We start from the raw sequence: 13,734 nt of genomic DNA on the forward strand, positions 1-13,734 counted from the left end.
ATGATTCTTATATAATTTTTAAGGCTACAGTGTTATTTGTAATTTTGTAACTTAAGGATTTCTTTTGACATTTGTCATGGTTAAACCATATATAACATAATGCTTGTTCAAAACAAAGTTTACTGCTGCTTTATTCAAGTGTCTTTTCAAATGAAGTATCTGCACATTTTTAATAAATTAATATTATGTCTTACTTTTACATGACTATCTCCAACTACAGGTAGATTGCATTTACAGTTTCTATCCAGAAGCTCATCCTGCATTTAGGAAATTATATTTATAATCCTCAGTATGTTAGCATATATAAAAATTGTTCTAAGATCAATTAGGTAGTTTCTTAAGAAATTACTTCATGTTGATAAAACTGGAGTTCAACTTATAGTAAAAGTATATATACATGGAATTATAGACTAGCCAAGTTTTTATATAAATTAGTTTTCAAAAAAAGCCCTGAACAAAATTATTTAATATTTGTAGTTTTCATCATCTCTATTGAAAAGATTTTCATCCACTGTTGCACTAACAGTGTTATCATGAATCCATTTTTTCATCTGCAAAGGCATTTTTTATTTTAAAGTACCATCACACATTACTTTATTATAATGTTCACTTTTCAAATGAAGAAACAGGAACTGAAAGAGTTGGACTAAGTCTCTCAAAATCACATAGCTGGTTAGTTCCAGGTTGTGATCTAAAATCTGTCTCCTGAGTAATCCTGTTTGATGCAAGCTGCTTTATATTTTAGAGTTTTACCATATTCTTCAAATTCTTTAATTTCTTACACAAATGACAGAAGAAGATAAGGCTAGCTGGAGTAATAGCTGTAAGAAAAATTCTGAAATTTTCCAAATTCCAAAATCATATATATTTTTGCCACACATTTTAATTATATTGAATGACATACATTTTCCTTATCTTTTTAAGCTCTAACTAATGCAATTGTTTTTTACTTCCCAGTTACAAAAAAAATGTTTTTTTGCAGGGTATACATACACTTACTAGTTCTGTGACTAAGGGGGTGCAAATGTGATTGAGGAAAAGCTTAGAAGATACACCTGATCTGTTTAGAATTTTTCTGGATAAATTGTATTTAGATAGGGTTTATATTTGCATCTTTAACATTAAGCAGGTTGGCAAAATGTTGTCTTGCTTTCATTTCCTTTTCTCTAGTTTTGGCAGATATTGCTGATCGACTATAGTTTTCACTCTGTTGAACTCATACATGGATTTAGGCTACCTGTAGTTTAGATCTCCAAGAAGTGCAATCAATGGGTATTGACTAGCGAAATTAATATACATTTGCCATTTCTCCGATGAAGCTTCGGTCATTCTATTTGTAAAAGGCAAAGAAAATTATTTCTGGGAAGTGAAGTGTGTGGGTTTAGACACCTAACATTTTCCTTCTGACTTGGGTCTAGCAGTGGGTTGGGAACTTGCAATACATTGTTTCCTTTAATCCATGTAATCCTATAAATGGTTTCAAATTTTTTAAATGGGGAAAGTGAGACTCACAGAAACTGGATATTTTACTCCTTAGAGCATAAAGTAAGTGTTAGAAATGCATTCAAATTTTCAGGTTGGGTGGGCTTACTATAATATATCCACTGTACAGTCCCTGCCTCAAATAATTAATTTGAGATCTCTGGACAAATTATTTAAATTATGTATATATTAAATCAAATAAAATAAAGTCTAAGGAAAAGAAAGCATCCATCATGACAGCATTAAATTAATTTTTTCATTAATTCCTCTTTTATTTTTTGCATAGATTTAGAAACACAGCATCCTATGTATTATTATTTTGAATACTTTAGTTATCTTTTGTGTTTCAGAGAGCATTTTTGAAAACGGTGGCTTTTGAGACTTTGAAATTGGGGATTAAAAGGGCCACTAATTTTAAGGATTAGTATAATAGATCTAAGTTAATTAAACTAGGATGAACTGCTGTCCCTTTCAAAATGGCTTAAACTGTTGTGATTTATTACAATACTGTAGGAAAATAGGAAGATCTAATAATAAAAAAAATCAGAAAAGTTTATGACCATAAGTGTGTTGCTGTTAATTTATATTTTGCCTCTAACATTTGTTGCATCCTCTACACTTTTATGAAGGCTGCAATAATGTGATCAGAGAGTTTTGTAATATTGACAAGAGGCAGTGTGAAAGTCATGAATATAAAAAGATTGCTTTGGGATAAAGTTAGAGAAATTGATGGCTTTAATAATGTCAGAGACAAAAGGCAATGGACAAGCTCAGTAGCATTTAAAATATTTATTAAACCCAGTCTGTAATTTTTCATAGGAAAGTTGCTTTAATGACAAAGGAAGTCATAATACAAACAGAATAATCCACATGCCACTGTGAGTCAGCACTACTTCAGAGACATTTATATTCTTACCCTCAAGCTTTCTTACAACCTTTTCTAACAGTGCAGCTGTGTGAATAATTTGTGGAAGAGTACTGATAGAATCCTTCAAAAGAATACAAGATAATGGCATCAAGAAAAGGAAAAAAATATCCAGCGTTTATTTGTTTACATCCCTGTGACCTGACAATTCACCTTAAATTCACTTTTGTTTTCAGTTAGAATGCAGTCGCTGTATTGGGTCAGTGATCTCTGCCTAACTCTAAAATCAGACTTCAAAATACCTGGGATGTGCGATACTTTCCGATGTGCTATAGTGCAGCAACTTCTAAGGAAAGATCACAGAATGGAAGTTGAAGGATGAAAAAAGGCAGAGTTCAGTATTATAAGATATATATTTTTTCCATTAGATCCTTTCTATCATTAGATTAGAAAGATTTTTAGATTAAAAGGATTCTCTTAGATCTTTCCTAATACTGAGAAAAACACTGATTTATTCTAATTCAATAAAGTTATTACGGACTTTTGAGAAATACATCCATCGACCTTTATTACCCAGTTTTATACCCATTATTATTATTAAATACTTTATGGTTTTGAGCTGATAAATGTTTATAACTGATTCTATGTAGACTCAGAGTTTCCAGGAATATAATTAAACTAGTTCTTTAACTTATTTAAAAAAAAATTTAATTTAATATTTTTTTAGTATCAGAACCCCATTTCCATTTCTATAACTGGTTAAAATATTAGCTTTATGTATGTATTCTTGGAGTAACTAGTCCTTCATATGTAGCATCCAATTATTTATACTTTATGCTCTAATAACTATTAAATAAAATGTTATCTATATTAGTTTAATTTAGTCTCATGGTGATACTGTTATTTTAACTGGGTGATAGAAAGAAATAATTCAGTTTCCTTGAGAAGTTATATCTATTTGAAATGAATTATTAATACCTCTCCAAAAATACTATGAATGCACTGATGATTTATTTGACTTTTACATTTTAAAATACAATTTTTCAAGGATCTCAAATACACCTTATCTATTAATATATGAAGCCTAATTCAGAATTTAGATTTAGATTTCAAGTAGTCACATTCCACTAGACACTTCTCTGTGTCTAGTGGACACATTCCACTAGACACTTCTCCACTTAGTTTGTGATCTACCAGATAAGACAACTTAGGCCAATTATTTCCTATGTTCCATTAGGCTAATTTCCAAACCTGGTCTCAGCATTCATTCAACATGTTAATATGTAAAACTGTACATGTGAGAGATGGAGAGAAAATGACACCTAGAACAACGTGCTACACTCAGAAGTTGCTCAGTTAATATTTGTAAATTATTGTCTTAAGACTCAAAATAAACAAGTCAGATTTTGTACTTTTCTTAAATTTTATTCATGAACAAAATTCATATATTTGGATCTTCTTGTATACCTTCCATTTTAAATGTCAAAAACTTATTTGGTTATAGTTATAGAATAAAACTGAACAATATATAATCTCAACCATTTAACATGTTCGTATACATATACATATACTATATTATTAAATATTGATATTATTTGACTTTATCTGATGATATCAAATAAAGCCAACCATTTAAATTGCTGAGATATTTTTGTGAAACATCCAATATCATCAGGAAATTTTCAGTGAGTAGACACCTTTAAATACTACCTTTTGTTTAAAATATGGGGAACTTTAAGGATTTTCATGGTAGTGCATGAAATTGGATTCTCAGTACAATGTGGGAAACCTTTGGTGGCCCCTAAATTTCGTTTTTCATGCACTGCCCAAATAAAGGAAAGATAAGTTCATAGAGTGCACTTCCTAACTAAAAGCGATTGTAGCAAACGGCTTGAAATGTTCTCTGGGAGAGTACTGACTTTTTAATTCAGCTGCCATCAATCCTCATTTATATTTCATAATATGTATCCCAGGAAAATAAACTACTTTTAAATGTGTAGCTTGTCGCTGAGGTTAAATAGTTGTTATGCCAATCACTTATCCTTCAAGTTTATAGGTGATATTTTTCAGACCATCATTTGATACCAGTGCACTAAATGAGAACCATATTATATGAGAGTATTATTATTTTTCCAAAGTACATATTACCTATTGGAGTATAAAACCTCTACATGACAAAAAAATTATTGTTGACTGTTTCCCTTTCAGTTCATGCACACATATATCAATAAAGTAAAAACAGGAATGCAGGGGGAAATTGAACATCTGATTTGAAAAGTTGTCCATTAGGGAGTATCAGAGACAGTATAGATGACCCATATAATATCTATGTATTCTAACATGAATCATGAAGTGTCTGTCGTTATCATTGAGTTGATTAATGTGCTTCCTCTCAATCTAATTTTCAAATATGTTTAGGTTGTCTCAAGTTTTTGCTATTCCAAAGAATGTTGCAAGAAGCATTGAGCCTTGGTTTTGACAAGATACACTTTCTCGTATTAAATATTTATTGAGAGTACTTATCCATTTTGGCTTTCTATATAAGTCTTTTTAAAAGGCTTATTTCCTAACTCCCTTGTTGTTAAGCCATTAGGGATTCGATCTGAGCTTTGATAGAGTCTCTTTACTGCAGATCATAGAGTAATGTGGGTTTGCTGGGGAGTATATTAAAATATCTCCTTAAAACATTATTTGTTTGAACCTCCAGTGAAATGCTACAAAAACTACTCAGTGTTAGGTATATTAAGAGCCTAAATATATGCTCTATGTCATCAGTAAAGCAGGTACAGAAATACTATGAGAGTTAGTTTTGAAATTTTATTTTCTATTTTTATTTATTTATTTATTTACTTTTTTTTTTTTTTTTTTTTTTTTTTTTTTTGCGGTACACGGGCCTCTCTCACTGTTGTGGTCTCTCCAGTTGCGGAGCACAGGCTCCGGACACACAGGCTCAGCGGCCATGGCTCATGGGCCTAGCCACTCCGCGGCATGTGGGATCTTCCCGGCCCGGGGCACGAACCCATGTCCCCTGCATCGGCAGGTGGACTCTCAACCACTGCGCCACCAGGGAAGCCCAGCATGTGTGTTTTTTAAAGAAAGTTTTTTACCCAATCAAAATATAATTATCAAATCAGTAAGCATAACATTGATAGAATCTCATCTAGTTTACAGTCCATATTGACTTGTTGACAACCTTCCCAATAATAGCTTTATAACTAATTTTTCCTTGTCCAGAATCCATTCTGGATTCCACATTGCATTCGGTTAATATTCCTGTTTAGTATCTTTTAAGCTAGAAACTTCCTTCAGCCTTTCTTTGTCTTTCTTTTTTATCAAGGTAAAATTCACATAACATTGAACAATTTTAAAGTGTACAGTACTGTAGTTTATAGGACATTTAAAATGTTATGCAACCATCTCACTATCTCCAAATATTTTCATGAACCCCAGAATACACCTCATAGCCATCAAGCAGTCATTTCACATTTCTCCTTTCCCTCAGCCCCTGAGAACCATGAATCCGCTTTTTATCCTGGTGGATTTACCCATTCTGGATGTTTCATGTAAATGGGCTTATACAATATGTTGCCTTATGTGTCACACTTCTTTCACTTAGGGTAATATCTGAGCATATTATATTGTAGCATATATCAGTACTTCTTTCTTTTTATTGCCAAATAATATTTTATCGTAAGGATAAACCACATTTTATTTTTCTGTTTATCAGTTGATAGTTGTTTTTGTAATGTCCACCTTTTGGTTATCATAAACATTCAGATACATGTTTGTTATGGAAAACCTGTTTCAATTATGTATACAAACCTAGGCTTGGAATTGCTTGATCACATGGTGATTCCATGTGTAACAGTTTGAGGAACCACCAGTGTCTTCCACAGTGGCTACATCATTTTATAGTCCTACCACAGATGTGCAAGAATTCCAATTTCTGCCTTTTGTTTTGTTGTTTAATAGCATCCTAGTGGATATGAGTGGTATCACATTGTGATTTTAATTTGCCTTTCCAGTGATGACTAGTGAATTTTGATATCTTTTCATGTGCTTATTGGCTATTTGCATGCCTTCTTTATGGAGACATGTCTATTCAAGTCCTTAGCCCACATTTGAATTGGATTGTATGGGGGATTTTAACCTTTTTTTTTTTTCCTGTGTGAAAACATTTAAGTTCTATTCTCCTAGCAAGTTTCAGTTATACCCTACAGTGTTATAAACTATAGTCACCATGTTATTCGTTAAATCCTCAGACCTTATTCATCCTATAACTGACAATTTGTACCTTTTTCCCAACCTCTCCTATTCCCTTCACCTCCCTGCCCCTTGCAACCACTTTTCTACCCTCTGCTTCTATGAGGTCAACTTTTTTTTGTTAATTCCCCATATAAGTTATACCATGGAGTATTTTTTTGGTGTTGTCTGGCTGATTTCACTTAGGATAATGCCCTCCAGGTTTATCCATGTTGTTGCAAATGACAAGGTTTCCTTTTTTTTAAGGCTAAGTAATATTCATATATATATATATATATATATATATATATATATATATATAAAATAGTTTCTTTTCTCTTATCAACTGAAGGAAACTTATGTAGGTTATTTCCATATTTTGGCTACTGTGAATAATGTTACTATAAACATAAGGAAGATGTTCATACATATAGCTAACTCTTTGAGATAATAATTTTGTTTCCTTTGGATATATACCCTGAAGTGGGATCACTGGATCATAAGGTATATATATGTATTTATGTATGTGTGTGTATATATATATGTGTGTGTGTATATATATATATGAATATGAATCATATATATAATTCATATTATATGAATATAATTATACATATATGAATTATATAAATAATTCATATTATATCAATATATATAATTCATAGTATATTCATATGTATACTATGAATTATATATATATATAATTTTTTTGCCACAGGAAGCCCTGACAAGTCAAATTTGTAACATACTTATTTTTAATACCCATCAGATTTTCTTTCTTATGGCTAAATTCAGTGGCTGTTACAGACCACAGTCAGCCAGACTGGTTAAGGGCAAACTGAAATGTAGAGAGCATCGGCCCAGGAGTCAGACCTCCCTTGATTTTAACCTCAACTCTGGACTCTAATAAGCTTTGTGACTTGGGGATGCCATTAACCTCTCTGTGACTCATCTTCAAGTCAACATGACTACAAAGCATTCAGCACATTCCATAACATCTATGAATATATTATAGTTTTCATTCTAAAGGTACTGCTACTGACATATCACCAGAGTAACTGATGCATATTCCAGAAGAGACATAAATCAAATCTCAGTTTTCCTGGTGAGAATATTGAGGCTAAAGTTCAGAAGGAATCCATATTAGTTAAGGCTTACTTAAGCAGAAAGGGGAAATTCATTGACTTGGAAATAGATCTATTTTTAATTTATTGAGGAACCTCCATACTGTTCTCCATAGTGGCTGCACCTGTTTACATTCCTACCAACAGTGTACAAGGGTTCCTTTTTTTCCACATCCTCACCAGCATTTGTTATCTCTAATCTTTTTGATAAGACACATCCTAACAGATATAAAGTGATAACTCATTGTGGTTTTGATTTGCATTTCCCTGATGATCAGTGGCGTGGAGCATCTTGTCAGGAACCTGTTCGCTATTGTATATCTTTGGGAAAATGTCTATTTTGGTCCTTTGTCCATTTTTAAATTCTTTTTCTATTAAGATGTGTGACTTTTTGGTACATTTTGGATATTAACTCCTTATCAGATAGTGGTTTACAGATATTTTCTCCCATTCTGTAAGTTGCCTTTTCACTTTTTGTTGGTGTCCTTTGCTGTGCAGAAGGGGGCTATTTGTCTTTTGTTGCTGAGTTGTAAGAGTTCGTTGTACGTTCTGGATACCAGGCTCATATCAGATATCATCTGCAATTTTTTCCTGTTTTGTCAGTTGTATTTACACTATTTCCTGGCATCCTTGTCAAAAATCAATTGACCATAGATGTATGAGTTTATCTCTGTGCTCCTTATTCTAATCCCATAGAAGTATATTTTTACCTTATTGCCAGTACCACATTGTTTTGATTACTATACCTTTGTAATATGATTGGGAATCAGGAGATATGAGAACTCCAGTTTCATTCTTCATTTTCAGGATTGTTTCGGCTCTTTGGAGCCCCTTGTAATTCCATATGACTCTGAGGATTAGCTCTTCGATTTCTGCAAAAAAAATGCAGTTAGGAATTTTGATAGTGATTACATTGTATCTATAAATCAATGTTGCAATATTGTGTGTCATCTTACCAAATCTTATTATCTCACCAATTAATTATTCAGTTCATAAACACATGGTGTCTTTCTGTTGATTTAGGTTTTATTTAAATTCTTTCAACATGTTTTGTAGTGTTCAAAGTAAAAGTCTCTCACCTTCTTGGTGAAATTATTCCTAAATATTTTATTTTTGGATGTATTGTAAGTGGAATTGTTATCTTAATTTCTAAAAGATGCTATAGTAAGGAAAAATTTTTTCTTCTCTCCCATTTATATATTTGTTCATTTATTTATGTTACTGAATTCATCGAGTCTTGTTTGATTCTTTATACTCCTTTATAATTGATAATTATCTCAATGCTCAAATTATTTCAGATTTGATGAATGAGAGCCTTCTTAAACTGGTTTTGTAGTTTTTGATATGTTTCTGTCATTCCTTAAGGACTTCTTTAGTTATTGAATCAAGATATCCCAGGCTCAGCTTATATTTTCCCTGGTGCAGTCTCAGAATAGCTTTTATCTAGGGGACACTGGTACGTTTTAGTGGATGCTATTATTTGCAAACTAAGACCTGTAGAAATATCATTCATTAAATTATCATCATTAAAATAATATAATTGTAATTTTCTCGTATTGCAATTTTTCTTTGTTTTGGAAAATCAAATGGCAAATACAGATCACTCATTCACTTTCTTTTCCATTTCTTCTTTTAGTCCCTCCTGTAATCCGGGTGTATCCAGAGAGTCAGGCCAGAGAACCTGGGGTAACTGCAAGTCTCAGGTGCCATGCTGAGGGCATACCAAATCCTCAGCTTGGATGGCTGAAGAATGGAATTGATATTACACCAAAGCTGTCCAAGCAACTCACGCTTCAAGGTGCTTTTTACTTGCATTTTTCCTCTTAAATAACAATGTAAAAATTTTATTCTAAAATTTATAACACATTTTACATTATTATGAGAAAGAGCAAATAAGTCTTGGTGGCAAAAGAATATCATGAATATGAAAAAAGATATGGTTGTACCTAAGACATAATATTTGAAATAGAGTCCTTTAATATTTTTAATGTTTTAAATAATAGTCTTGTCATAATGATTAGCTATGTCATTATTTCTGTCATAAGTAAAATATTAAATTTTTTCTTTTAAAATCTTATCCTCTGAATTATAGCAGATATGGGGAACAGAATAATTGGATCTCTTCATTGAATACATTTCTGAAGAGACAATTTTAAATGCTTAAATCATATATTAAAATATATATTACAGAGAGTGTCAAAAATAAGAAATTCTTTAGGAAATGTTTTGCATCATGAAATGAAAAGAGAAAAAATTCAAAATGCTACTAAATATGTTCCACATTTATGTAGTTTTACAGTTATGAAGTTCTTACATTCTAATATATAAAATATTCTATATGTTCTAATAGTCTAATGTGCAGACATTAATCATTTATTTTACAGATTATAATAATCACAAATGAGTGGTATGTGAAAAGCAAACCATGCAATCTTTCTAATGTCAAATAATCTAAATAATGCAAAAGCAGTTTCATATATGTTGATTATACTAGTAAGCAAAAAAATGTAACAATCTTATTTCCATTGTCAGGAGTGGCCCAGGGACAGTCATTTTACTGGAGTATCTGTTGCATGGCATTACATTCCTTGTTCTATGCTTTTAAATTAATTCAATTCATACTTTAGAAATGAATATATTTTCATTTTTAAAATTATTTCTGTAAGAATAGACTGCTCTTATTATTCAGCTTAGAGAGTGAATACACTTTATCAGTATACATCTTAAAATAAATCTTTTAAATCATTTACTTATTTATTTTTGCAAATGAAAAATGACATGTGAAAGTATTTTTGACCTTTCAAAGCTGAATCCTAGCAGTCTCTATGTTAATATAAGTAGGTCCAACAAATTTACATGTTTATGTCTATTGATTGCATCATGGTGTCTATAATCTAAGGTGAGGATTGATCTGATAAACTGAAGTTAAATTGAATGAAAGTCTAATTAGCTTCTGATTTTGTCATCTCTTACCTATTTGACAGCAACAAACCATATTACATGAACTTATTTTGTTTTTGTTTTAGAAATATACAGGAAGGCAAATTTGGGGAGTTGGTTACACTCTAGACTCAATATTTGAAAGATTGGGGCATTTGTAAAATAGCTATTATCATTTTTTAAAATAAGAGAAAATAAGTTAATTTTTGAGAGACTATGACAAGTAATAAAATGTAAGTAGGAAGCAGAACCTAAGAGATAAATCTGGGTGCACAGGAGTGTGAAATTCCATGTGGCTTTGTATATGATCACATATTACCAAATTACATAGTTATTTAATTATCCATTTATTCATCAGATGCTTATTTAGCATTGGTATATGAGGTCCAGGTCTAGGCACTAACTGATAACTATGGCAATAGATGGGATGATATGGTTATGAGAAGTAAAATTCAACAAAGCAGAAATATTTTGGCGGGCAAATCAAGATAAATATCCGAAGGGACTAATAATTAGCAAAGAGGCAGGAGAACAAGGTGATTACAGAATGAAAGAAAAGAAAGCCAGAGATGGGAACAAGTTCAACAGTGCTGGGGACATAGAAAGGTCAAGGAAGATCATTAAAATATATTCATGGGTTAGTGATTAGTTTGTCCTTGTGACATTTAGAAAATCAGTCCTCAGTGGGCTTAGAAATGAAAAGGAGGGAGGAAGTATAAAAACCTCTTTCCAAATTTTGAAAGAGTAAAAAATAACAGTAGTAGCTGCTGGTGGGAAGGTTTAGGACTGATGAAGATATTTCTTACTTCTTGGACAATTTGTTGGTTTAAAAGGATATTGGTAAAGAGAAAGATGTATGAATAATGTAACAGGGGAAGGAGGGACAAATACAAAACAAAAAAGGAGGGGAGGTTGGCCTTGGAAAGAAACAGAAAACTTCTTTGAGAATTAAATAAAAATGAAGATGTAAATGGAAACAGGAGGTTTGGGGATTAATTTCTTTCTTTTCCAGCTTTTATTGAAATTCAGTTGGCATATAAAATTGTGTAAGCTTAAGGTATACAAGGCAATGATATTTTACACATATGTTGTGAAATGATTTGGGTTTACTTTTTAATCACTTCTATGTATTTCATGATATAAAGAACAAGACAACCTGCTTAGAGTAAGAAGTTATTATTATGCCAGGAAACATCAAACAAAGACTAAAGATCTGAAATAAAAGTGGAGTAGGGTATGAAATGCAACTAACTTAAAAGGTCAAGTAACATCCTGTTACTTGAAAATTGGAGATCGTAAATTTGAAAATTTGTAAATTTGCTTATGTAATAGTCTAGTACTTTAATCAAAAATTTAAGTGCAGGGAATGTTTTCTAGTTCTGAAAGCAGATGTGTCAGGATGATAAATGGACCCGGAAATTGGTAGTTCTGGTCATAGAGTAGAAAACATCTAGATATGCTAGATTATGTAGGAAAGGAGGGAAAGATAGTGGGACACATAGTTTAGAAGAACATATAAGAATATTGAGAAGAGAGAATTTGAAGAGGGAATAAATTGAAGTTTCAAAAAAGTTCTAGAGAATTTACCTTAAGTATGTGGTCTTTGGAGAGGGCCATGTTTCACATAAAACAAGAAGCTGGTCTGGGCTTAAATACATTGTTTTCTTCTCATCTTTTAGAGCAGGGGTCTGCAAATGAAGGACCACAGACCAAATCTGGAAAGCTGCCTATTTTTGTAAATAAAGCAATTGTTTTGCTTGTTTTTAGAACAGCCACATTCATTTAGAAAAATAGTGTCTGTGGCTGCTGTCATGCTGCTATGGCAGAGGTGAGAAGTTGGCACAGAGATTGTGTAGCCCACAAAGCCAACTGGCCTTTTCCAGCGGCTCTGCCAATAAAAACCTGCCAACTGTTTTGGGGAAGTGATTCTCAACAAAGGATGCGGGGAATGGAGGAGTGCAGTGATATCTGTATATGAAGAAAGAGGTTCCAGTGATTTCAGTGACAAGCCTTCCCCAAACACTCTGCCTCTCCATATCCTCCTAGGGATGACATTTAAGCGCTTTTCCCCTTGGTTTTCTACCTTCCTCCCCCAAACAGCGGCTCTGATTATTTAGTCTCCTCTCTGTCACAGAGTCGTGCCCCTTTCTACTGCGCATAGTTCATGGTGTCCTTGTGATTGGATAACATGGAACACACCACAAACATGCACACAGAGACATACAGAAAGAAAGAAAAGAAAGTAAAAGAAAAGATGCTAACCTAAACAAATGAGCACTAAAACACTGAACCTTAGGGTCTGATAGAACAGAAGTCCAGCCCTTACCTTTGAGGGGAGTGACTTGCAGAAGATCATTGAGTCTCAGATTCCTCATTTGATAATTAGCTATTATCTGGGACAGTTAAGGAATAATATATGTAAAAGCACCTCCTATATTGCCAACATATAGTAAATGATTAATTATACCCTGGTTTCCACTTTGGGGAATGCAACTCATTTAGAGATTAGCTGCAAATATTATTTTACCAAAATTTAAAAATTGGATTAATCATTCCCTTAACCCTTTGGTTATACACTGACTATATCAATTTACATATTATAATACTGCTTACTTTAGGTATATTTCTTGCAAACGACTGCAAATCTTACCAAAAAAATCATGTGTTTTTTTTCTGTCCCCTATACCTAATAATTCCAGATATATAATTCAGACTCAAGAATATGCTTGCTAAATGGCATTGTATTATACTTGCATGATGTAGCTCACTTAATTCCTTTATGACATGTCTTTTCACATGTATTCTCCTGTAAATGAACCATACTGGTATTAATTAAAACTGTTGTAAAAGCTGAGGACAACGTGGATTATGAATATTAAAAATAAATATAGAAATGGAATCATAGTTTTCAATATGTAACACTTCTTACGCAAGGTAGGAAATGAATATAAAATATGGTGTGTGTGCATTTGATACAGAGTATTGGGATTTCTGTAACAGAGTGACAGCACAATTTATAAAACACTTGATGCATTTGGAATAATTTGGCATGTCTCCAAAGCATGGAACTATGAAGCGAAA

At 32.3% G+C, this 13,734-nt stretch overlaps 1 protein-coding gene across 5 annotated transcripts in view; it reads left to right on the forward strand.

Annotated features, from left to right (window-relative positions):
* FSTL5 (follistatin like 5) overlaps positions 1-13,734 on the forward strand; it is a 1,111,808-nt gene that overhangs the window by 973,453 nt on the left and 124,621 nt on the right. For all 5 annotated transcript variants that reach the window (XM_079921028.1, XM_079921031.1, XM_079921029.1 and 2 more), the window contains one exon: positions 9,350-9,511. In XM_079921028.1, the coding sequence (XP_079777154.1) occupies positions 9,350-9,511 (162 nt within the window). The remainder of the gene's footprint in view (positions 1-9,349; positions 9,512-13,734) is intronic.

This window comes from Stenella coeruleoalba, assembly GCF_951394435.1.
Source record: "Stenella coeruleoalba genome assembly, chromosome: 4".
Classification (NCBI taxonomy): Eukaryota; Metazoa; Chordata; class Mammalia; order Artiodactyla; family Delphinidae; genus Stenella; species Stenella coeruleoalba.